This window comes from Hypomesus transpacificus, chromosome 24, assembly GCF_021917145.1.
Source record: "Hypomesus transpacificus isolate Combined female chromosome 24, fHypTra1, whole genome shotgun sequence".
Classification (NCBI taxonomy): domain Eukaryota; kingdom Metazoa; phylum Chordata; class Actinopteri; order Osmeriformes; family Osmeridae; genus Hypomesus; species Hypomesus transpacificus.
The window spans coordinates 5,769,843-5,794,132 of NC_061083.1; the positions used below are offsets into that span (position 1 = coordinate 5,769,843).

A 24,290-nucleotide genomic window follows, 5' to 3' on the forward strand; every position below is an offset into this window, starting at 1 on the left:
CAGTTGAAATGACGACAATTGCATTACGCATTAGGGTTATCATTATCTAAAGATTCACATTTACACTTATTACAATATAAGATGATGTATGTCACTATATTTGTGTGTACAATTTAGTTTCCTATGGAACCATATGCACCTTACTCAAACAAAAAGTGTGCTTTGGATGCCATTACGCACATCCAGAAATTACTCCACGCTGAATAATGACTTCCAGTCGACACAGACTTGTCACTTACATAAGGAGCTCTTAAAAAGGTTAACCTTCGATAACTGCGAGAAATTACCCGCGATCAATAAGATGAACACGTTCAGTGTCCAAGAGCGCAGCATCGGCAGTTTATATCGATGTTGCCGTTTAGCAAACCTAATCATAAATGACTGTATTGAAAAGTTCAGGGCGGGACAACAGGCATAACATACAACTGTCCTCTTATCTTAAAAAACACATTTGATAAGTCCATCTGGTGTCGGCATGGGAGTGCACACAAGTATGCATCTATCTGCTTGTTAAACGTTAAATTATGACCGTTAGCGGGCGCCAAAAAACCACAACCGTCTCAAAGACAGCGGATCATCTCACACCAGATCTATTAACTGGTATCTGCCACATAGTGAGGCATCCCGTTTGGGCTGGTGCCCTGATGTCCATTATGATGTCCACTGACACTACCTTCACATAATGTGACTGCATTCTAGTCTAGAAAAACACATAATCAAAAATTCTTAACCAGTAAAACATTAAAAAGTCCAGACTCAAAACACGCATGCGCAAACACACACACCTGTGGTTCCTCTGCCAAATCACAGAACATCATGGATCCGAATTGCATAGTTATACAATATTTCATTGTTCAGAATCAAAGAACAACCAGTATTTACTGGCCACATTGTAAAGGCTTCCATATCAAACATTAATATGAATGTTTTTACTAACTTGCACTTCCTAGATTTATATGCAGGTATTAAAACGTAAAACTTTTCCTTAAACTTCAGTAACCGAGAAGGAACTAGTTCTAAACTCGTTCTGCTTTTAAAGTGGAAATGAAACTCATTGTATGTGTGCAACTTCAATCAACAAAGTCGAAAAACCCCATCCACTTCCTGTCAAACTTGTGACTGTAGGATTGACCATGAGGAACATATATCTGTATAGCTTCCCCTGCGGACTCTCAGAGAGCTTCTTCCCACCCTGCCACAAGACACAGCCATGGCTCTGAGAGTAGTCACCTTGCTAGGTTTCTCCCTGCTCCACTTCTGCTGCTCTCACCCCCTCAGCCGCCCAGACAGCAGCCTCAACAAGTGCCGCTCCGCCGCCAAGTCACTTCCGGCCCTGGAGGTGCTGCCTGGAGGGGGCTGGGACAACCTGAGGAACATGGACATGGGCCGGGTCATGAACTTCAGCTTCTCCCTGTGCCTCACCACCGAGGATGGCCTCTACCTCATCCCAGACGAGGTCTTCGTCATCCCCCAGAAGGTGACGGGAGTGGAGACCAACTCTGAGATCATCAGTTCCTGGTTGGATCAGAGAAGCTCCACATCTTCGTCCATCAACGCAGACATCTCTTTCTTCTCAGTCTTAAACGCAAAGTTTTCCACCGAGAACCAGAGGATGAAGACCCACCAAGTCAGAGATACCTCTGTCACCACCAGAGTTCAGGTGAGTTACACCTCTACTGGTCCTACTGTGAGAAATTAACATCTAACTTTCAAAGCTACATTATCAGAGTGAAGTGGTAGCCCGTCCACTTGGACAGTAACTCTCCTCCCAAGCACTACATTTAGTCATTTAGCACACGCTCTTATCCAGAGCGACTTACAGTAAGTACAGGGACATTCCCCCCGAGGCAAGTAGGGTGAAGTGCCTTGCCCAAGGACACAACGTAATTTTGCACGGCCGGCAATCAAACCAGCAACCTTCTGATTACTAATCCAATTACCTAACCGCTCAGCCACCTGACTCCCTGTGGTGGAATTTTAGGGCATGTGCAGAGATGTATGTGTATGTAATCTATAAGCTTCTATGTTCTTTGGTAAGGGAAGATAATCAAGTTGAGTTCAAAAGAATGTGAGGTGTGCAAACTAAATCAATTATATTGAAACCGCCATTTTGACTGTTCAAATCTACACAGTGCCGCTTATAATTTTCTTTGACACTCCCTCAGAGCAGTAGCCCTTTACATAAGTAGTGCAGCCACCTGTACACAACCACCTCTTATTCACACTGTCAGCCCACAAGGTTAGAACTTTACCAGCAACTAACTAATTAGTCTAATCAATATAACTTCTCCCATCAAAATATGACCTTATGAAAATTTAAGGGTGGGTGTCGATCTGCCCTACCGCTCATATGCTAAAGTAGTTTCTGAAATGTCTCAACTTGATGGCTCTCATCATTCAAGATGTGGTCTGATTGGTTGGTCTTGTGTATAAAAGGAATTGTAATGCCTTCTTCTGTGGATTCTTCATCTCCTGAGACCTTCTCCTCAGTTCTCTCTTGTCCTACTGTCCTACTCCTTGTTTACCTCTTGCTTTCTCTCTGATTTACAATGATCATGGTAGAGTAGGTAAGATTTTAAGCTTTCATTTTGTAACATGTTTGCCTTGTAATTGATTTCAATTTTTTGCAATGTTATTAAATGCGTATTTCATTTTATCCTTACTTTCACTTGCTCTGATTTAACCCATAGTCAAATAACTGGAATTCTATTTGTATTGGCATTATTTGGTTGATGCTAAAAATGAGAGTGAGACTTGCAAGAGATGATATATCAACATATGAACTGTTTCTGTCAAAGAGCTGTGAGCTGTTTCTCAGGAGGGGATTATCATATTCCTCTCGTGTTTGGATGAATGTCTGCTCTTTTAAGAACAGACATGTCTGGTCTACCTAGAAGTTTAACAAAAGAAAGAGGAAGTTCTTTATCAAGACGACTTTGATAACTAAAATCCAAACCACAGACGAAATAACCATTTTAACCATTTCCTCCCCAGGTACGCAACTTCCTCTACACCGTCAAGGCAAATCCAGACTTCACCTTGGACTCCCGTTTTGCACGACAAGCAGAGGAAATCGCAGACGCCATCGAGAACAACCAGACTCGACATGCCTCCTACCTCTCTGAGAGGATGGTCCTGGACTTTGGCACCCATGTGATCACCAGTGTTGATGCAGGGGCCTCCTTGGTGCAGGAGGACTACCTGCAATCCTCTTATGTGTCTGACGGTAAAACAGACAAGTCCTCCATCACGGCATCCGCAGGCATCAACTTCTTCAACAAGGTGAACTTTAACATCGGCAGCAAAGACGCCCAAGAGACGTCAGAGACCAAGGCTTACCAGGACAACGTCACCTACTCGATCGTACAGAGCCATGGAGGAGTGCCCTTCTACCCTGGCATCACCCTGCAGAAGTGGCAGGAGAGCACCTCAAACAACTTGGTGGCCATCGACCGGTCAGGCCTGCCGCTTCACTACTTCATAAACCACAACACCTTCCCTGACCTTCCACGCCCCACCGTCGGCAAGCTGGCGCTGTCGGTGAGCCAGGCCATAGGACGCTACTACGCCATCAACACCCGCCCAGGATGTGTGAAAGCAGATTCACAGAACTTCAACTTCCAGGCCAACGTAGACGATGGGTCGTGTGAAGGCCCAGCCACCAACCTCAGTTTCGGAGGAGTGTTCCAGCAGTGTACCAAGCTCACCCCCGATGCAGACCCGATATGTCAGGCCTGGGACCAGAAGAACCCAGATACAGGAGACTATTCCTGTCGCCCACCCTACCAACCCACCCTGCTACGCTCTGAGGTCAGAGACGAGCGCTACAGCCAGTATGTCTGCCATCGTTCCTGCCATAGATGTGGATTCTTGTGGCTCAGCCATTGCTGTGATAACAACTGTGGAGATGAGTACCATGTCCGATCGGCTCGAATCCAAACCTACTGGTGCTCCTCCAACGAGAAGATCTCAGATAACTCAGGTTATCTCTTTGGGGGGCTCTACGGCCCCTCCCTCCAGAATCCTTTAACCAAATCCAAGAGCTGCCCTCCAAACTTCATCCCACTGAAGATGTTTTACGGCGGCCTGATGATTTGTGTGAGTAACGACTACGAGACTGGCTCCCGGTTCTCCGTGCCCTTCGGCGGTCTGTTCAGCTGCGAGTCCACCAACCCCCTGGCTGGGGGCCAGTCTCGCTGCCCTCCCCAGTTCAGCCAGCACCTCGCTACCGTCAGCGACGGCTGTCAGATCCTCTACTGCGTCCAGTCTGGTCTGTTCACAGGTGGGCAGCTGCTGCCAGTCCGTCTGCCACCCTTCACCCGTCCTCCGCTGGTCAGCATGTCGGCCACCAACACAGTGGCGGTGATGACCGAGGGAGGCCGAGCCTGGGTCAGAGTTGCACAGACCAAGATGTGGAAGACGGTCAAACCAGAGGAGATCCAGGAAATGGTCAGGATGTTCAACCCAGAGTCAGACCAGCTGTCAGAGGGACAGAAGTTTGGCGTGGCCTTCGGAGTGATTGTTCTGGTTGTGCTGGTAGCTGTTGGGGTGGTGCTAGTTAGGAGGAGGAGGAGGAGGGGATTTCCAGGGCTAGTGAGGGCCAGGGGATATGAGGAGATCGACAGCGAACGGCAGAGTGAGAGAGAGGAAGTTGAGGTACAAGCAGAACTTCCCTCTGACTCACAAAGCACGTCATCCTCTTAGACGGATTCAGGTTGTACCATTCCTTCCTTGGGCAATTATATGAATAGAAACAGAAATTTGTGAAACAAACATTTTTAACCTTCAATAATAACGACTATAATTTAAGTCTCCTTTACTTTTCTTTAGTAAACACTCTTGGCCTTAATGATTTTTAAAAGCATGTCTCAAAATTTAAATAATTTGTGTAACTAACTGAAAAACTGTTTCCACATCTGATTTTACGACTTGATAACCTATGTGACTGACGATTCTTTCTTGCTGACTAAATAAATGTGTCAAAAGAAAATACTAGTTCTCCATTTCTTTATGCATTAATATAACCATCATCTCTGTTGAAGCCATAAACAGAACTGGAAGGCGACAGCAAGGTTTGTTTTGGTTATCAGTGCATAGATAAGACTTGTTATCATAACACACACCGATTTACAGGAACGAGTAAGGAAACTTAAGGGAAACCCATAACGTTCTTAAGCAAACATTACCTCTTAAATCTGATGGTTTTACATCCCTTGAACATAGCTGCTTAGTAAGCTAGCTACAAGGTGGAGCGACTTTTCAGTGGAGATCGTATGTTTGGCCGCTCTGTGCAGTATTACGTTTGCACCTGGGTGATTGGACTTTTAAAGTTGATTAAACTTACAGTAAAGACCTGGGTTTGAATCCAGCCCGGGACATTAGAGTGACATATCAGCAAAGGAGACAACATACACAGCAAAACACAAACCTAAAGGTCCATAAAACCACATTCGATTAGCAGTTAATCTCTGAAAGGGTCATTGAAACCTCACCCACTTTTGGCCGCAGTATAAGAATAAACAAGTTTACAACAACCTGATGACGAATAGTTATAAAACATCAAGCCTTCCCCTGCAGGCTCTCAGAGAGCTTCTCCCCACCCTGCCACAAGACACAGCCATGGCTCTGAGAGCAGTCACCCTGCTGGGTTTCTCACTGCTCCACCTCTGCTGCCCTCACCCCCTCAGCCGTCCAGACAGCAGCCTCAACAAGTGCCGCTCCGCCGCCAAGTCACTTCCGGCCCTGGAGGTGCTGCCTGGAGGGGGCTGGGACAACCTGAGGAACGTGGACATGGGCCGGGTCATGAACCTCAGCTTCTCCCCGTGCCTCACCACCGAGGATGGCCTCTACCTCATCCCAGACGAGGTCTTCGTCATCCCCCAGAAGGTGACTGGAGTGGAGACCAACTCTGAGATCATCAGTTCCTGGTTGGATCAGAGAAGCTCCACATCTTCGTCCATCAACGCAGACATCTCTTTCTTCTCAGTCTTAAACGCAAAGTTTTCCACTGAGAACCAGAGGATGAAGACCCACCAAGTCAGAGATACCTCTGTCACCACCAGAGTTCAGGTGAGTTACACCTCTACTGGTCCTACTGTGAGAAACTAAGATCTAAAGTTCAAGCCTGTTACAGAAGCTACAGACCCCATGAAACTTGCTAAGTTGTCTATAGGAATGAACCCCTCAAACAAGGACAGGTGCTTTCACAGCGTTTAAATCTGGATTTTGTAGTTATATTGTCAAACATGATCAATATGTATCATATGTAATGTGAATAATTTTTGTTTGATTGAAAGTAAATGACACTATTTCAGGTAGCTCTCAAATATGACAAAGCGCGACTTGCAAGCAGTGATATCTCAATTTGCAAACAGTTTGTCGAGTTGTGAGCTGTTTCTAAGGAGAGGATTGTATTGAGTACTTCTGTCATATTTGGGTGAATGTCTGCTCTTTTACGAACAGACATGTATGGTCTACGTTTAAGTTTGAAAAATTAAAGAGGAAATTCTTTATCACATTACGACTTTGCTTATTAAAGCCAACTAGGTACTAACAGCCAAACCACAGACTAAATAACCTAGATTAACCATTTATTTTCCAGGTGCACAACTTCCTCTACACCGTCAAGGCTAACCCTGACTTCACCTTGGACTCCCGTTTCGCACGGCAAGCAGAGGAAATCGCAAATGCCATCGAGAACAACCAGACTCGATTGGCAACCTACCTCTCTGAGAGGATGGTCCTGGACTTTGGCACCCATGTGATCACCAGTGTTGATGCAGGGGCCTCCTTGGTGCAGGAGGACTATCTGCGATCCTCTTATGTGTCCGACGGTATAACAGACAAGTCCTCCATCACGGCATCCGCAGGCATCAACTTCTTCAACAAGGTGAACTTTAACATCAGCAGCAAAGACGCCCATGAGACGTCAGAAACCAAGGGTTACCAGGACAACGTCACCTACTCTATCGTACAGAGCCATGGAGGAGTGCCCTTCTACCCTGGCATCACCCTGCAGAAGTGGCAGGAGAGCACCTCAAACAACTTGGTGGCCATCGACCGGTCAGGCCTGCCGCTTCACTACTTCATAAACCACAACACCTTCCCTGACCTTCCACGCCCCACCGTCGACAAGCTGGCAATGTCGGTGAGCCAGGCCATAGGACGCTACTACGCCATTAACACTCACCCTGGATGTGTGAAAGCAGATTCACAGAACTTCAACTTCCAGGCCAACGTAGACGATGGGTCCTGTGAAGGCTCAGCCACCAACCTCAGTTTTGGAGGTGTGTTCCAGCAGTGTACCAAGCTCACCCCCGATGCAGACCCGATATGTCAGGCCTGGGACCAGAAGAACCCAGATACAGGGGACTATTCCTGCCGTCCACCCTACCAACCCACCCTGCTACGCTCTGAGGTCAGAGACGAGCACTACAGCCAGCATGTCTGCTATCAATCCTGCCGTAAATGTGGTTGGTTTTGGCTCAAGCAGTGCTGTGATCAAATTTGTGGAGACGAGTACCATGTCCGATCAGCTGACATAAAATCCTTCTGGTGCTCCTCCAACGAGACAATCCCAATTGAAACGGGTTATCTCTTTGGGGGCCTCTACGGCCCCGTCCCTCCACTTCATCCCACTGAAGATGCTTTACGGTGGCCTGATGATCTGTGTGAGTATCGACTACGAGACTGGCTCCCGGTTCTCCGTGCCCTTCGGCGGTCTGTTCAGCTGCGAGTTCACCAACCCCCTGGCTGGGGGCCAGCCTCGCTGCCCTCCCCAGTTCAGCCAGCACCTCGCTACCGTCAGCGACGGCTGTCAGATCCTCTACTGTGTCCAGTCTGGTCTGTTCACAGGTGGGCAGCTGCTGCCAGTCCGTCTGCCACCCTTCACCCGTCCTCCGCTGGTCAGCATGAAGGCCAACAACACAGTGGCGGTGATGACCGACGGAGGCCGAGCCTGGGTCAGAGCTGGAGAGACCAAGATGTGGAAGATGGTCAAACCAGAGAAGGTCCAGGAAACGGTCAGGATGTTCAGCCCTGAGTCAGACCAGCTGTCAGGGGGACAGAAGTTTGGCGTGGCCTTCGGAGTCATCGTTCTGGTGGTGCTGGTGGTTGTTGGGGTGGTGCTGGTTAGGAGGAGAAGGAGGTGGGGGAGGAGGGGGGGCTTCCAGAGCTAATGAGGGCCAGGGGATACGAGGAGATCAACATCAATTAGTGAGAGAGGAGAAGTGGACCCTAACTGCACTTTATATTTATTGTCTTGTTTGCTTTTCATTCGTAAACGCTCTTGGCCTTGAGGAATTATTACAGCATGTCTCAAAATGCAATTAATTCATTTAACTAACTAATACCTGTTTCCATATAAGGTTTTTGAACTTCTTGACAGATTTGCAATCTACGTTCTTTATTGTTGACCTAAATAAATGTGTCAAAAGAAAATGCTAGTATTCCTTTTTGCATTAATAGAACCATCACTTCTGTTGAAGCCAATAGCAGACAATGTAACCGACAGCAGGGTTTGTTTTGATTATCTGGGTCACACACACACGTACGCACACGTACGGACAGACCCCACTTCCTGTAAAGAGGCATTCGTTTACCCTGTTTCTCCTAAGAACACGACCCTCCCCCCACACACACACGCCCCAGAGGTGGAGTCATACAGTCATCATCACAACAAACCCACTCAGCTGAAGAAATCTGTCTGACCTCAACAGGAGACCGGGGGCCAGAGGCAGGGAAACTCTCTCCCTCTCTTAATCCCTCTCCCTCCCTCCCTCTCTCATCTCTCTCCCTCTCCTATCACACTCCTCTTTATCTCCCTCTCTCCATCGTCTCTCTCTCCTCTTTGTCCCTCTCCCTCTCTCTATCACTCCTCTCTCTCTGTTGTCTCTCTCTCTCGCTGTTTCTCTCTGCTCTTTCACTACGTTTCTCTTCCTCGTCCTCTCTCTCTCTCACACCCTGCCTCACTCTTTCTTTGCAGAGCTACGAAGGAGTGCCCTTTCTCTTTCTCACGAGCACAATGCTCCGGGCTCACTCCTCCACGCAGCTCGCTGCAACACTTCCCAGCTGCCCCCTCTCCTGCCCCCTCTCCTGCAGAGCCGAGGAGGGACAGATCCCGTCGGTTTAGAAGAGTCTCCCGCACAACACAGACTGCCCCGTCACGCATTCTCTTCGAGGGAGGGCGTTTTCTTAAAAGGGAAACTGACCGGTTGTTTGCAGTGAGAAACACCGTCTGATCGACGGGGATCTGGGAGCTAAATAGAGGGGAGGAGACGTACGTGGGACAAACGGTAAGCTTCCGGGGGAAAGAGTTTAGGATTGTGGTGTCTATGTCGGAAATGTAATTGTAGTGAGAGAGTGTGGGTGCTTGTCTTACAGAGGGGGGGGAAGGTGTGCAGTGCTTGTGTGACGGGGGGTGAGTCTAGTGGAAGCTGCTTGTGCTACAGTGAAGACTCATGTACATGTGATCTTGTGCGCTGGCTTGTTGTGCACGTTCCTCTTCACAGCTGCAGGGCTATGGTGAGAGGTTGTTGTGTGTTCTACTTACCCTGGGAGTACGGGACGGAGGGGGGTGGGATTAGTAGCGTGCCCTCATCCGCTGGACAAAACATGTCATAGCTTTACATCTCTATACATGAATGGAAAAAGAGCATACTACATTTATTTGAAATGTTTTCAACAGCTTAATATTATTTTTATATTTTGTACACGATTGGAAGTGTACTTAACATGCACTGATTTTGCATGTTCACATACTGAAAACGTATATGTATGTATATACTTTAAAAGTACATTTAGTCATTTAGCAGACGCTCTTATCCAGAGTATGTATTATGGTACTTATCCAAAGTACTGTAAGTATATTTTAAGCATACATTGTTTTTGCTTGGGTAAAGTTGTTTCTTTAAATAGGCGACAGTCCATCTAACAGTAACAACTGCTGTCTGTATACTCTTACTTACTGTTTTCATTTCCTGTCATGCAAGCTCAGAAGACAAACCACTAAAATGTTCATTTCCTTTTTCAGATGAACCTTTTCCTGTTTCAGATGAACCTTTTCCTGTTTCAGATGAACCTTTTCTAACCAGGGAAATCACGTGTGTTCCGTTGTTTTTTCAGCCCATCATCCAGCTGCGGTCCAACAACCTTCAACATTCCATCCGTAACCATGGCCCCCCATAGATTCCGCAGGCTCTTCCTGTTTGCGCTGGCTCTGCCAATCACGGTGCAGCTGGGCGTGGCCAGAGCTTGCAGGGCGGGGTCAGGGGCTGAGTGCGAGAAGGCACCGTTCGTCCCGGGACACAACCTTGCAGGGGAAGGTTTTGACGTGGTGAGAATGCGCCGCACCGGGGCCTACGTTATTAACGTGAAGGCTCACCTTACTGACAACAACACCTGCACGCTGTGTGAGAACCGCTTCCAGGGAGGGCAGGTAAAGTTATCCACACACACAGTATAACTAACTTATATTATAATTTGTTTTAAATAAGTGATTGACACCCCATCCATGAACTTCTCATGCATTAAAACGTTCTAAGAGCAGGATATTAAACACATTAAAACAATAACTCATTTGTTGATCTAAATACAAACTACAGTATGATGCCTACAGGATCCATTTTAAACAAACTGCTCCCATCACAAACAGGAGTACCAAAACACCTGTACCTGTTCAGGTAAACAAACTAGACTCCACCCCGCAGGTCCAGAGGCTTCCGTCGGCCGTCTTGGACTGGCGTCCGTTCAGCCGCTGCAGCAAGCAGCTGTCGAGCGCCCTGCACCACTCGGTGGATTCCCTCCTGCGGAGCTCATCCTCGGTGATCAGTAATAACTGGGGGGCGGGGCTGAGTCTGGACACGTACGGCAAGGCTCTGCTGGGGGGCAGCCGCTCCGACATGGCCAAGTTTGCACGCTCGCAGTACAGCGTCGACAAGGCCACCTTCGCCCTGCACGAGATCAGCTGCACCCACTACAGGTATCTGTTTAGGTTTCGGTAGATGCTTTCATCCATAGGTATGAGAAGGGGGAGGGGTGGATCTGAACCTGGGAACTAAAGGCCTGCAGTGGGGTAGGGTAGGTTTGTTATTTTGACCTGTATTTTGTACAGGTTATTTGGGTGTCTAGGCCTCTACAGGTCATGTCTAGGCCTCTACAGGTCATATACGTTTGACCCGTCATTGTCTTGGATAGGCTGAGTGACACTTCTATCCAAAGCCATGTACAGGACAGATGAGGAGGGGGGATTTGAACCTCTGATCTCTTGATCTAAAGTCAAATGGCGTCTGACTGTTGTCTCTGCAGTTACCGGTTGTCGGACCACCCCCAGCTCAGTGCAGAGTTCTCCAAGCACCTCAAGAAACTCCCTCAAGGTTACGACTCTAAAAGCCAACCCCTCTACCGCCGTCTGATAGACACATACGGAACACACTACATCCACCAGGTACCTGCGCACACACACTCTAATACACACATTGGCCACGTTTCCCATATTCGTTAAGAAGCTATTAACGCTAAGAGCTTCTTAGGAACGTTCTAAGAGCGCTCTAGAACGCTCTTAGAACGCTCCTAAGAAGCTCTTAGATGGCTCACTGGCTGCATGCAGTTATACGCCTGAGTGCCTGTGTTCAATGGAAGAAAACACACCTATGATTATTGTTTGTGTTTGAAGTCTCCTACTCACCCACCTTCCCTCAGGTGCACCTGGGGGGCAAGGTGAGGCGCCTCACGGCCTTCCGTACCTGCCTGGCCACGCTGAAGGGCTTCTCGGAGCGGGAGATCAAGACCTGCCTGAACCTGGAGCTGCGTTTGGCGCTAGGTTTCCTCCCCGCCAATGCCTCCTTCTCCAACAAGTGTGAAGACATGCTGAAGGGCAACATGAGCATGGGCTTCTACCAGGGGTTCATGACCCATAAGGTGGAGGTGCTGGGTGGGGACCGCTACCTTCCAGGCATCCTCTACCACCAGGACAAGGACCCGTCTGAGGCCTACAGTGCCTGGATGAGCAGCCTCCACGCCAACCCTGACGTGGTCTCCTACGCCATCTTCCCCCTGCACCAGCTGGTGGAAGACCCCCAGGTCAGCGCCAACCTGCGGACAGCCGTCAGCCAGTACATCCAGGACAACCAGCTGTCCGGGGACCAAGGAGGGGTGAGGAACTGCTCCCCGACCCCGAATCTGGATCACAACTGCTGCCCACTTAGGGCCGGCCGCGGGGTCCTGAGGCTGGAGGTCCGGCGTGCGGCCGGGCTGAGAGCGGACACCTTCACCAAGACGGACGCGTACGTGAAGGTGTGGTACGACGGGTGGTACGAGGAGACGGCCACGGTGCTGGACGACAACGACCCGTGGTGGAACGTGACGTACGGGCTGGGCTCGGTGGAGCTGGGGCACCAGCTGGTGCTGGAGGTGTGGGACAGGGACGTGCTGTACAACGACATGGCCGGCAGGTGTGTGGTTTTTCCTGAGAGGGGGATTCACTCGCACAGCTGCCAGCTCAGCAGGGGGGTGCTGCACTTCAGCTACAGCATCAGGTGTGACCCTCATCTGACCGGATACAGGTGCGGACGGTACTCGCCCAGTGCGGAGTAGCGGGGGTCGAAATCAACGTCCACAGTCGCGCAAACCACGACTGGAGGGACGGTCATCACTTCTACATTTGATTGATTTAGCAGAAGCTTTTACCCCAAGCGAAGTAGAAATAATGCATGTAGAAAGTACAGCAGAAGATCCAAGAATCAGAAGTTCAAAGTTCTAACAGTTTTTTAGTTGTCATCAAGGAAACGTCTATAGGCCTGTTTGTAAAGTAACCAGTATCTCAGCAACCAGGCCGTGTGAATGTTTACTATGTGTCGCTGGCTAACTCAGTAACCTGTATTGTGTTGTAGATTAAGAGTTTTATACAGACGAGTGTGGTTTTGTGACCAAATGTGTCATTTCTAACATGAGAGATTTTGACATTTTGGGGATTTTCTTTTTTAATTCTGCAGGGTTTATTGTAAAATATGAGATCAAACAATAACACCTGTTAAGACGTTATTTTTATATGTTTGGTGTTTGTTTTAAAGTGTCACTCTTATATGACCCAGCGAGAACTTCACATGTGAACAATTCTCAACTAATAAAAAGTTGAGTTCACGACCCAAGTTGTCTGTTAGTACATGAAGCGTCATTGGATGAATTAGAGACTAATAGACGAAAGATATTTACCATCAGACGCTTGTTTTCTTGACTCACAAGATTAGCTTTGACACACAACACTATATACCATACTAGAAGTAAACAAGTAATATTAGTAAAGTTGAGTTCTAAGAACCAGAGGATGGCAGTATTACATTGAAGGAAAAATAGGCTTTATTTAGCGAAAAACAGAGATGAGCGTTCTGTTTGATTTGTCTGATTTTATTAAGTCACACGTCACCAATTAACAGTTACAGATGTAACCATAAGAAAATAACAAAGTCACAAAAACTATTGTACAAACATAAGAAAATTGGCAACTGTAGTGACGTGTGACGATAAATGTAATATTTATATTGAATTAGAGGGAAAGACAACATTGTTGTCTTTGACAGATCTGGTGTATACAAGTTTCGTTTTGAAATCACACTTTATCCAGACTATGCTAATCTATGGTCTATCACGGTGATTATGTATTATTAAACCTGGTTGGTTGAAGTTTGCTCCCCAGCAGAATCTTCTGCTCTTGTACTCTGAACTTCATTGAAGAACTCCTCATGACCTCTGGCCCTCATTAGCCCTGGAAGCCCCCTCCACCTCCTCCTAACCAGCACCACCACAACAACCACCAACACCACCAGAACGATGACTCCGAAGGCCACGCCAAACTTCTGTCCCCCTGACAGCTGGTCTGACTCTGGGTTGAACATCCTGACCATTTTCTGGACCTCCTCTGGTTTGACCATCTTCCACATCGTGGTCTGTGCATCTCTGACCCAGACTCGGCCTCCCTCGGTCATCACTGCCACTGTGTTGTTGGCCGACATGCTGACCAGCGGAGGACGGGTGAAGGGTGGCAGACGGACCGGCAGCAGCTGCCCACCTGTGAACAGACCAGACTGGACACAGTAGAGGATCTGACAGCCGTCACTGACGGTAGCGAGGTGCTGGCTGAACTGGGGAGGGCAGCGAGGCTGGCCCCCAGCCAGGGGGTTGGTGGACTTGCAGCTGAACAGACCGCCGAAGGGCACGGAGAACCGGGAGCCAGTCTCGTAGTCATTACTCACACAGATCATCAGGCCGCCGGAAAGCATCTTCAGTGGGATGAAGTTTGGAGGGCAGCTGCTGGACTTGGTTAAAGGATTCTGGAGGGAGGGACCGTAGAGGCCCCCAAAGAGATAACCTGAGTTATCTGAGATCTTCTCAGTGGAGGAGCACGAGTAGGTTTGGATTCGAGCCGATCGGACATGGTACTCATCTCCACAGCACTGCTTGAGCCCCAAGAACCCACAAGAATGGCAGACATACTGGCTGTAGCGCTCTTCTCTGACCTCAGAGCGTAGCAGGGTGGGTTGGTAGGGTGGGCGGCAGGAATAGTTCCCTGTATCTGGGTTCTTCTGGTCCCAGGCCTGACATATCGGGTCTGCATCGGGGGTGAGCTTGGTACACTGCTGGAACACTCCTCCGAAACTGATGTTGGTGGCAGGGCCAACACAGGATCCATCGTCTACGTTGGCCTGGAAGTTGAAGTTCTTAGAATTTGCTTTCACACATCCTGGGTGGGTGTTGATAGCATAGTAGCGTCTTATGGCGTGGCTCACCGACAGTGCAAGCTTGTCAACAGTGGGGCATGGAAGGTCAGGGAAGGTGTTGTGGTTTATGAAGTGGTGAAGCGGCAGGCCTGACAGGTCGATGGCCACCAGGTTGTTTGAGGTGCTCTCCTGCCACTTCTGCAGGGTGATGCCAGGGTAGAAGGGCACTCCTCCGTGGCTCTGTACGATCGAGTAGGTGACGTTGTCCTGGTAACCCTTGGTTTCTGACGTCTCATGGGCGTCTTTGCTGCTGATGTTAAAGTTCACCTTGTTGAAGAAGTTGATGCCTGCGGATGCCGTGATGGAGGACTTGTCCGTTTTACCGTCAGACACATAAGAGGATCGCAGATAGTCCTCCTGCACCAAGGAGGCCCCTGCATCAACACTGGTGATCACATGGGTGCCAAAGTCCAGGACCATCCTCTCAGAGAGGTAGGAGGCATGTTGGGTCTGGTTGTTTTCGATGGCGTCTGCGATTTCCTCCGCTTGCCGTGCGAAACTTGAGTCCAAGGTGAAGTCAGGATTCGCCTTGACGGTATAGAGGAAGTTGCGCACCTGGGGAGAAAATGGTTAAACTGAGATATTTTGACAGAAGTTTTGCTGTTAGTATCTATTTGGCTTTGATAAGCAAAGTCGTCATGATATAAATAACTTTCACTTTCATTTTTCAAATTGAAAGATAAACCAGACATGTCATTGTAATTTAATAAGCAGACATTCATATAAACATGACAGAAATACGAACACCTCATATCCCGACAGAAAGCAAGTTGCTCTTGCAAGTCTCGCTTCGTCATATTTGAGGATTTTTTCTCCTTTACTTTCAATCAAACAAAACCGATTCACATTAATCAATCAATATATCTTTGCATCTTTGTACTGATGCTACATATAGATCATGTTTGACAATATATTTACAAAATCCAGATATAAACCCTTTGAAAGCACCTGTCCTTGTTTCGGGAGTTCCTTCCTAGACAGAACTTAGTCGCTAGCAGCTTTCATGGGGTCTCTAGCTTGTGTAACAGGCTCGAACTTTAGAACTTAATTTCTCACAGTAGGACCAATAGAGGTGTAACTCACCTGAACTCTGGTGGTGACGGAGGTATCTCTGACTTGATGCGTCTTCATCCTCTGGTTCTCAGTGGAAAACTTTGCGTTTAAGACAGAGAAGAAAGAGATGTCTGCGTTGATGGACGAAGATGTGGCGCTTTTCTGATCCAGCCAGGAACTGATGATCTCAGAGTTGGTCTCCACTCCCGTCACCTTCTGGGGGATGACAAAGACTTTGTCTGGGACGAGGTAGAGGCCATCCACCGTGGTGAGGCACAGGGAGAAGCTGAGGTTCATGACCCAGCCCATGTCCATGTTCCTCAGGTTGTCCCAGCCCCCTCCAGGCAGCACCTCCAGGGCTGAGAGTGACTTGGCGGCGGAGCGGCACTTGTTGAGGCTGCTGTCTGGACTGCCGACGGGATGAGGGCGGCAGAAGTGGAGCAGGGAGAGACCCAGCAGGGTGACTTCTCTCAGAGACATGGCTGTGTCTTGTGGCAGGGTGAGAAGAAGCTCTCCGAGAGTCAGCAAGGGTAAGTTTCGATTTTATAGAAACATTCCGAAAACTTGTTCAGTCAGAAACTGGGGCCAAATATTTGTGAGAGTTGAAATACTAGTTTGGATGTTTTCATGATGAATGATACACATTCTAATAACGTAGTCATGGGATACTAGTTAGTATGTTCTAATATCCCTTTTCTATTGCATTTAGTCATTTATTTATTATTACTATTGGTTAAATGTAACCTAAACCCTACTGGCTCCTTACTAAGAGCCAGCGGTAACTAGAACGGTATTTCCCACGATGGTGTGTTAAATTAAATGAATAGGGGAGGAGGCGGCGTACAAAAATAATGCACTTTATTTACGGTACAGTTGGTGTTCCCTCGAGCCACTAGCACAACAAGCTGCACCAAGGCTGCGATCTCATCACAATGCCTGTTACAAAATGTCAAATCAAACTAATATACATAAATCAACCCAAAAGGGGGGGGGGGGGGCACTCTCACTGCAAAGAAACGAAATGACAGAATAAGGCCCGTCCAACAAAAATAAGTAACACACAAAACTTGGAGGTGGTTTCACATAAAAAGGCACACAACGGCAAACCGCAAGCCCTGACTGCTGTCCTATAGTAGGCTATTAGGCTGGGGAACAGCGAATGTTTTAAACAGTTGCTTTTTAGTAAAAGTCTACGGTGGGGAAAAACAGTGGCTACTAACGATCCCTGAAAGTAGCAGACATCATATTAGCCACTTGTGTATCAAAACGTACTGGTTTTTACATGACATTACAGTGGTGCAATTAATACCTTTACGTCTGTGCTGAGGTCAGACTGCAGATGGGAACCATGCGTTTCTAGCACAGGACACTACAACGATAATAAATGCATAATCAATACAAAGCAGTATAAACATTTCTCATTTACTCCCACAATTTACACTGTTTAATTCACCTCACATTTACCGTCTTAAAATCTCAATTAAAACACAAACATTAGTAAACATGGGTTACGTGGTGACGCTTGTCCTTACCCGCTTCCAATTAATCACCGCCGGCCAGCTTTGATTGAAAACAACACTAAATGTGGCATGCCATCTACCTGTATTTAATTGAAATTACGGTGGTCATGTGACAGAACCAGGTGAACCAAATGGCTCCCTGGTTTATCCCCCTCCCACCTGTCACATAGAGTTGAAGTGTGTAAATCGATGTCCAGGGTCAGGAGGCAGTGCTGGGTAAATGTTCCTTGTGATGAAGAGCTCCACCTATGATCTCTCTCTGCTCTGACAGTGGTCGTGGTCTGGGAGCTGTGAATCTCTTTCTCCGAGACTGTTGGTATGTAATTACTGCCTGACTGTCACTATCTACGATTAATCTTTTGTGCCCTATAAAAGATGGTCCTGTTGAACGAACGAGGCCCGTGCTCACTGCGAGCATGCATGCGCGGCGCTCTTCCGACGCCCTCCCATCTCGAATGTGCATAGGCTGCGTGCGCGGAGAACGCACGTTTGGTTCTGAGTCGGTCAGAGGCTCCCTTTTCGAGAATCTCTGATCCCAACCAACCACGGTGTTGCGCTGGGCTTTGAATACAACATCAAGAGATCTTTATTACAGCAAATGTTTTTGGCCTTCCATGACAAATTTACTTTCAAACAAAACATATTGTCATATATTTTTACTGATGCTATATATTAATGATGTTTTACAATATATTTACATAAATCCAGATATAAACCCTTTGAAAGCACCTGTCCTTGTTTCGGGAATTCCTTCCTAGGCACAACTTAATCGCTAGCAGCTTTTATGGGGTCTCTAGCTTTTGTAACAGGCTCGAACTTTAGATCTTAATTTCTCAAAAGTAGGACCAGTAGAGGTGTAACTCACCTGAACTCTGGTGGTGACTGAGGTATCTCTGACTTGGTGGGACTTGGTGGGTCTTCATCCTCTGGTTCTCAGTGGAAAACTTTGCATTTAAGAATGTAAGGTAGGAGAGGTCTGCGTTGATGGACGAAGATGTGGAGCCTTTCTGATCCAGCCAGGAACTGATGATCTCAGAGTTGGTCTCCACTCGCGTCACCTTCTGGGGGATGACGAAGACCTCGTCTGGGACGAGGTAGAGGCCATCCTCCGTGGTATGGCACAGGGAAAAGGTGAAGTTCATGACCCGGCCCATGTTCACGTTCCTCAGGTTGTCCCAGCCCCCTCCAGGGCCGGGAGTGACTTGGCGCAGGAGCGGCACTTGTTGAGGCCGCTGTTTGGGCGGCTGAGGGGGTGAGAGCAGCAGAAGTGGAGCAGGGAGACCTAGCAGGGCGACTGCTCTAAGGGCCATGGCTGTGTCTTGTGGCAGGGTGGGGAGAAGCTCTCTGAGAGGGGGAAGGTTTGATTTCATAAAAACATTCAGAACATCACAAGGTTGCCTATAACTTGTTTGGTCAGAAACTGGGAGCAAGTTTGTGAGAGTTTAAATACTAGTTTGGATGTTTTCATTGAGGTATCAAATTAAACCTCACCAGTCAAGTAGAAAGAACTGGTGGGAAGTACCTGCACGGTCATTTGAAGCTTTCTGTTGCTAGGGTGACAGTAACACGGTAGTGTGTTTACGTTTACTGTGCGTTGCGGTAACTAACAGGCTCAGTACAAAAGGTTATTGTGTAAATATAAAAACGTAAATAGTCCTTTGATTTTATGGAAAACCCACTGTTGCCCTGCCACTGTGGGAGGCAGAGTGTATGGTGCTAGCTGCAACTACACAAGAGTATACTGAGTACAAAGTATTGACAGATGTCAGCACCTAAGGTCTATGAGGATAATCAAGGTGTTAGCAAAATCTCCTGGAGGCAGAGCTGTAACCATGCTGACAAAGGGGGTGGGGGAGCACAAACCATTTCGCCTAGGGCACCAGATGTGCTAGGACTGGTACTGGTAAGGGATAATGCCCGACGAGGTGTCCAATATCACCTGATAATAGTTGATGCGGAGGCATGAACCGTCCGACGCGCAGCGGATATTATCAGGTGATATTGGACATCTCAATAGGCATTATCCCGCTTACACCATGGTCACTTGCCCCCCCCCCCTCTTAAATATTGTGCTTTACTAGAAATGGTCCACATGCAAATAAGGTGAACTGACATACACACACATTGAGACAGCCAACTCTACAGTGTTTACTTTACATTCATACAGTGCTAGAATCAGCCCTAACGCGTGAGTTCTAAATATTTCCATTGCTTCCACCAGAGTGAGTTATTTTTGCAAAACGGAAGCTGGCTAGCTTTAGCAAAGAACGTATATATTCAATATACGTATATAAGAGAAGTGGAAAGAATACCAGATATAACCCTTTGCCTCCACAGCCTCAAAACAATTACTATGAACGGAATGTAACTATGAACAGCAAAGCAACAGAATACCCTGCATTCACAGTTCAACTGCAAGCTGGTAATCGCTTTTAGCTTTATTAACCAAACAGTAGGCTACAGCATCTGCATCAGTGCAGAACACCATGTTTTACTGAGGCAAAATCACAACATCAGTGGTGGAAGAAGTTTTCAGATTCTTAAAAGTACTAATACCACACACGAGTACCAATACCATTAACTCTCCCAAATTCGCTGAAATATTACCGATGGCCGATGCTAGCTGGCAGTCCTCCTGCTGTGGATCTTGTCTTCGACTGGATGAAGATTCAGCAGCCTTGAAGTATCCATTCAATTTCGGGATTTGTTTCAGGATATCTTGGTCACGTTCTTTTAACCTTTGTATTTTGCGTTTTTGTGCTCCACTTTAATACTTTCATTCTGCCACTATGCCATCTAGCAATAGCAGTGAGTAATGAATATGATTTACATGATTTGACCAGCAGCAGCTGATTGGACAGATCCTAGCCACAGTCCAATCACTTGCTTATTAAAAAAGAAAAAGTTTCTTATGGGCTAATTAGGGTCTTTATTTTGTTCCCGCTGAAGTACATTTAAAATATTAAAAAACAATCCGGCCAATCCAGGGCCCCCTGCAACGTGGGACAGATCGAGAAAAACAGTTGGAATATTATCGACTTCCAAAAGTTATTAAAAACCAAGGCGAAGAATGCCAGAGATTATCAAAGGAAAGGAGGCACTTGTGGTTGGCAATACTCAACCAAAATCTACGAGGAAAAAAACACGATTGAGAGTCACTTGCCTACACCTTGAGTATCGCAATGGTATCATACAGTTAAGGTTAGGTTGGTTAAAGACGTTATTGCATTACTTACTTTGGCCTTCACAACACAACGGTCGTTGATAACTTGGTACTGCGTCTCCCTCACCCATCCACACACCATCTGGTTACAGGCCTCCAAACCTTTGTAGGATTTAAGGTCTTCCTTCCTTTTCTTGTGGTCCAAGTCCTTCCTTATATTCCTTTGCATCTTGGACGCGTTTTGATGAGCTTTTCGGTTGTTAAGACATGGCTACATTCACTTACACAAGTATCCAAAGGGCCCAATCCTCCATTGTACTCCGTTCAGTTATTTACACTGAGTGCCTCCACAATGGCCGCGCATCCGGGTTACCGCCCAGAACGTGACGTCGGTGAAAACCCTCTATAGAAACATTCAGAACATCACAAGGTTGCCGATAACTTGTTCAGTCAGAAACTGGGGACAAATATTTGTGAGAGTTGATATACTAGTTTGGATGTTTTCATAGATGAAGGATGATGAAATCGGTTCTCGAAGGAACGAGGAAACAAGTGACAACAGGAAACCCTTGGGTAAGAAAATGAACTAGAAAAACCATGAACCACAAATAAGATGACACATGGTGTCAACAAACCTAGGAACGCCCCATCTAAGTTTCTGTATATAAAGGCCAGCATTCAGAAACAGGTTTTCAAGAAGACTCGATTTCTGTATCGGCTCTCATCATATCGGCTGTTATCATAGCAGCATTCGTCAGATCAAACTCCTCATCATGAAACTCCTGGCCCCAGTTGTCATGCTGCTGCTGGTGCTCTGCCCCATGGCTACGGCAAAAGTTGTGGAAGATTTTTCTAAATGTGAAAAGGATTTGATCCAAAACACTCCAACTATCCTGACCGGGTCACAGTACAAACATGTCTGCCAAATGCGAAATGGTGTAGAAGAATATGCCACTCTGTATGACACCATCAACAAGATTCGAGTTTATTCTGCCTATCAGTTTTTTCAGCCAATGACATGTCATAGGAAGGGATCTTGGTACATCGAACCTCAGGTGAGTTGTCCTCCCTGTATACTTTCCTCTTATATTAATCTCTAAATTATTATAACATATAATTTGTTAAGATAGTAGATCAAGTTCAAGTCTTTTATTGTCAGATGCACAGATCAACACAGGGTCAGACTGGGTACTGAAATTCTGATGACAAGACAACACAAGCAACCTGGCATAACACGACATATAAGTACTCAGAACAAGTTTACCCCTATGACAAGTTAACATGTAGATAGTAGCAAGCAAGTTATTACGGTTACTCACTTCCATACTCATTAAGGATTATCATCAAACAAAAGTCAAAAGTTCAAAAGTTTCCCGGTCCCATCCAACGTCTAAAAAGGCGAACAATGGGTTTTGGTGTTTCAAAACCCATTGACACTGTATGACTATGTTTAGCTTGTGTTCTGCTCCTCTCTCCTACCAACCGTCTCTGGAGGAGGGGATCCCTCTCTGAATTGCTCCTCCCAAGGTTTCCTCCATTTTTTCTCCCATTGGGAGTTTTTCTGGGAGTTTTTCCTTGTCTTCCTTGAGGGTTTAGGTTGGTTGAGGGGCAGTTCTATGGGGGCATGTGAAGCCCTCTGTGACATGCTTGCGTGTAAAAAGGGCTATACAAATACATTTGATTTGATCAAACACATTTTGATTCTATAATTTAGTTCAGGTAAATGCAGAGGACGTTCATTGAATGTAATTTCTAATCATCTTAATTTGATAATATCTGATTTATGTTGTCATCTCTTCTTCAGCTTGATGATCAGAACCTTCCGGATTCAATGGCCTCTAAAGGCACGGTGCCAAGCCCCCCTCGGGGCAACAATCAGGCTCTTAACGAAGACTACGAGTTCTCTGGTTATGATAGAGGACATCTAGCACCTGTTGCTCACCAGAATACACAGGCGTGCGCAGACGCCACATTTACCCTCACCAACGCTGCTCCACAGAACCCTTCCTTCAACAGTGGCCAGTGGAGGGAAGCGGAGAGGAATGTGTCAGAATACTTGAGAAATAACTGCATTGCAAACAAGTATAGGGTCTTTATTATCACAGGAGTGGTTCCAGGAAATCAAAAGATTGCAAACCGGGTAACAACTCCTAGTTATTTCTGGACTGCCTACTATTGCATCGACAGCAATGACATTATAAATCTCTCTGGGGGGTACTATGGGAAAAACATAAATAACCCAGTATTATATGTCACATTACAAGGTCTTGAAACATTTCTCCAACAACAATATTCTACTGATTTCAAAGTGTTCAAATCAAATCAAATTTATTGGTATAGCCCTTTTTACAAGCAATGTCACAGAGGGCTTCACATATGCCCATAGAACTGCCCTCAACCAACCTAAACCCTCAAGGAAGACAAGGAAAAAGTCCAAGAAAAACTCACGAGAAAAAAAATTGAAGAAACCTTGGGAGGAGCAATTCAGTGAGGATCCCCTCCTCCAGAGACAGTTGGTGAATGAGAGGTGCAGAACACAGGCTAAAGTGTTCCCAGGTGTCTGTTGAGAAGGCAACATTTGGAAATGCCTTGTTAGCTGCATGCTTTAGCACACCTGTATCTAACGCTCGTTAGCTGCATGCTTTAGCGCACCTGTATCTAACGCTTGTTGGCTGCATGCTTTAGCACACCTGTATCTAGCGATCCTGTTGCCAGTTCCCTCGTCTACATATATTTGTTCGTAGTTAAGGAAGTTGCCTAATTGTAACAGAAACACTTTTATTCAATCATTCTCATTTTGTGACTCTTATTTGAAGGCTCCATTTCATCCATCCATTCCATTTTCTTAGTTAGGGTTAGTTACCATGGCGATCATTCTATGAAGCAGGTTTGGGGGTTATTTTGGGGTTAGAGAGCAACTTCAGGTTTTTTAATTCTGCATGGTTTACTGTAAAATGTCTGAGATCAAACAATAACACCTGTTAAGACTATATTTTGATATGTTTGGTGTTTGTTGAAAAGTGTCACTCTTATATGACCCAGTAATAAAAAGATGAGTTTACATTCATGGTTTTGTCTGTTTTTCCAGCACAGACAAACATATTTACCATCAGATGCTTGTTTGTTGACTTACGAGATAAGACCAGCTAGAATACATAACCCTACATACCATACAACATTTTAATGAATATTATTACATTTCTTTTCTAAAAACCACCAGAGGATGGCAGTATTACATTGAAGATAAGATAAAGACTTAATTTAGCGAGAACAATTCAGAGATGGGAATTGTTTTTGAAGGAGAATAATAATAATAATCTGCAAAATGATTTAACACTTTAGATCATCTCACAGATATTTGGCACAGAAACATATTTCCTTATGTAAATATAGTCCATTGTGCAGGTACAATATCGATCGCCTTTTTAACCTCAGCGTTCCACGGCCCTGCTCCCTCCCCCCCCCAAAAAAACGAACTACTGACTGCTACACATGCCATAAATCATTGAAAAGCAATGAGCCTTGTAATTCTATTGACGTAAACCATTTCAAGATCAAGGGGAAAGAACTTCAGAGGCTCACCTTTCAAAAGAGACCACAACCATGCATTTACTCCAAATTGTTCAAGAACTACTTTCAATTTACTTTGGGTATGCCTTGTTTAGGCGAAATTGACAGGATTCTTAGAAGGTTAAATTAACTTTGAATTGACTAAAGATAAGAGCACAGATAGGCACATATATATTTTCTAGTATATTTTATTGATGTCACACGTCACAACCG

General features: G+C 46.3%; 4 protein-coding genes across 5 annotated transcripts; 3 read left to right on the forward strand and 1 right to left on the reverse strand.

Annotated features, from left to right (window-relative positions):
* The first annotated feature begins 56 nt into the window (after positions 1–56).
* On the forward strand, positions 57–4,990 carry LOC124486713 (macrophage-expressed gene 1 protein-like). The gene is made up of 2 exons (XM_047048482.1): positions 57–1,660; positions 2,995–4,990. Exons 1-2 carry the CDS (start codon positions 1,211–1,213, stop codon positions 4,702–4,704), a joined length of 2,160 nt encoding a protein of 719 aa, XP_046904438.1. The 5' UTR covers positions 57–1,210; the 3' UTR covers positions 4,705–4,990.
* A 205-nt stretch (positions 4,991–5,195) lies between these two features.
* Positions 5,196–8,817, forward strand: LOC124486482 (macrophage-expressed gene 1 protein-like). Its single transcript, XM_047048101.1, is given in 3 exon segments — positions 5,196–6,069; positions 6,602–7,617; positions 7,619–8,817. Coding segments are annotated over 3 exon segments (2,106 nt in total). The 5' UTR covers positions 5,196–5,538; the 3' UTR covers positions 8,178–8,817.
* A 78-nt stretch (positions 8,818–8,895) lies between these two features.
* prf1.5 (perforin 1.5) lies at positions 8,896–13,138 on the forward strand. Of its 2 annotated transcripts, none has more exons than XM_047048104.1 (5): positions 8,896–9,293; positions 10,123–10,435; positions 10,707–10,978; positions 11,305–11,443; positions 11,698–13,138. In XM_047048104.1, the coding sequence occupies exons 2-5, from the start codon at positions 10,172–10,174 to the stop codon at positions 12,589–12,591; spliced, it is 1,569 nt and encodes a 522-aa protein (XP_046904060.1). In that variant the 5' UTR covers positions 8,896–9,293; positions 10,123–10,171; the 3' UTR covers positions 12,592–13,138. The 2 variants fall into 2 exon arrangements, with proteins under 2 accessions (XP_046904060.1, XP_046904061.1); XM_047048105.1 differs by lacking the exon at positions 8,896–9,293 and adding an exon at positions 9,338–9,522.
* Positions 13,139–13,308: 170 nt separating this feature from the next.
* On the reverse strand, positions 13,309–18,669 carry LOC124486484 (macrophage-expressed gene 1 protein-like). Its single transcript, XM_047048102.1, has 3 exons — positions 18,351–18,669; positions 15,855–16,270; positions 13,309–15,326 (listed from the first exon to the last, which is right to left on the reverse strand). The coding sequence occupies exons 1-3, from the start codon at positions 18,652–18,654 to the stop codon at positions 13,659–13,661; spliced, it is 2,388 nt and encodes a 795-aa protein (XP_046904058.1). The 5' UTR covers positions 18,655–18,669; the 3' UTR covers positions 13,309–13,658.
* Between the last annotated feature and the right edge of the window lie 5,621 nt (positions 18,670–24,290).

What these genes read in the sequence shown, in the direction of transcription:
- LOC124486713 (XM_047048482.1), top strand. Translation starts at nt 1,211, where the DNA reads ATGGCTCTGAGAGTAGTCACCTTGCTAGGTTTCTCCCTGCTCCACTTC. An exon ending in CTGTCACCACCAGAGTTCAG is followed by an intron (nt 1,661 to 2,994) that starts GTGAGTTACACC and finishes TTTCCTCCCCAG; the next exon opens with GTACGCAACTTCCTCTACAC.
- prf1.5 (XM_047048104.1), top strand. Translation starts at nt 10,172, where the DNA reads ATGGCCCCCCATAGATTCCGCAGGCTCTTCCTGTTTGCGCTGGCTCTG. An exon ending in ACCGCTTCCAGGGAGGGCAG is followed by an intron (nt 10,436 to 10,706) that starts GTAAAGTTATCC and finishes TCCACCCCGCAG; the next exon opens with GTCCAGAGGCTTCCGTCGGC. An exon ending in ATCAGCTGCACCCACTACAG is followed by an intron (nt 10,979 to 11,304) that starts GTATCTGTTTAG and finishes TTGTCTCTGCAG; the next exon opens with TTACCGGTTGTCGGACCACC.
- LOC124486484 (XM_047048102.1), bottom strand. Translation starts at nt 18,654, where the DNA reads ATGGCCCTTAGAGCAGTCGCCCTGCTAGGTCTCCCTGCTCCACTTCTG. An exon ending in CAGTTCCTGGCTGGATCAGA is followed by an intron (nt 16,271 to 18,350) that starts AAGGCTCCACAT and finishes TGCTGGGTCTCT; the next exon opens with CCCTGCTCCACTTCTGCCGC. An exon ending in CCGTCACCACCAGAGTTCAG is followed by an intron (nt 15,327 to 15,854) that starts GTGAGTTACACC and finishes TTTTCTCCCCAG; the next exon opens with GTGCGCAACTTCCTCTATAC.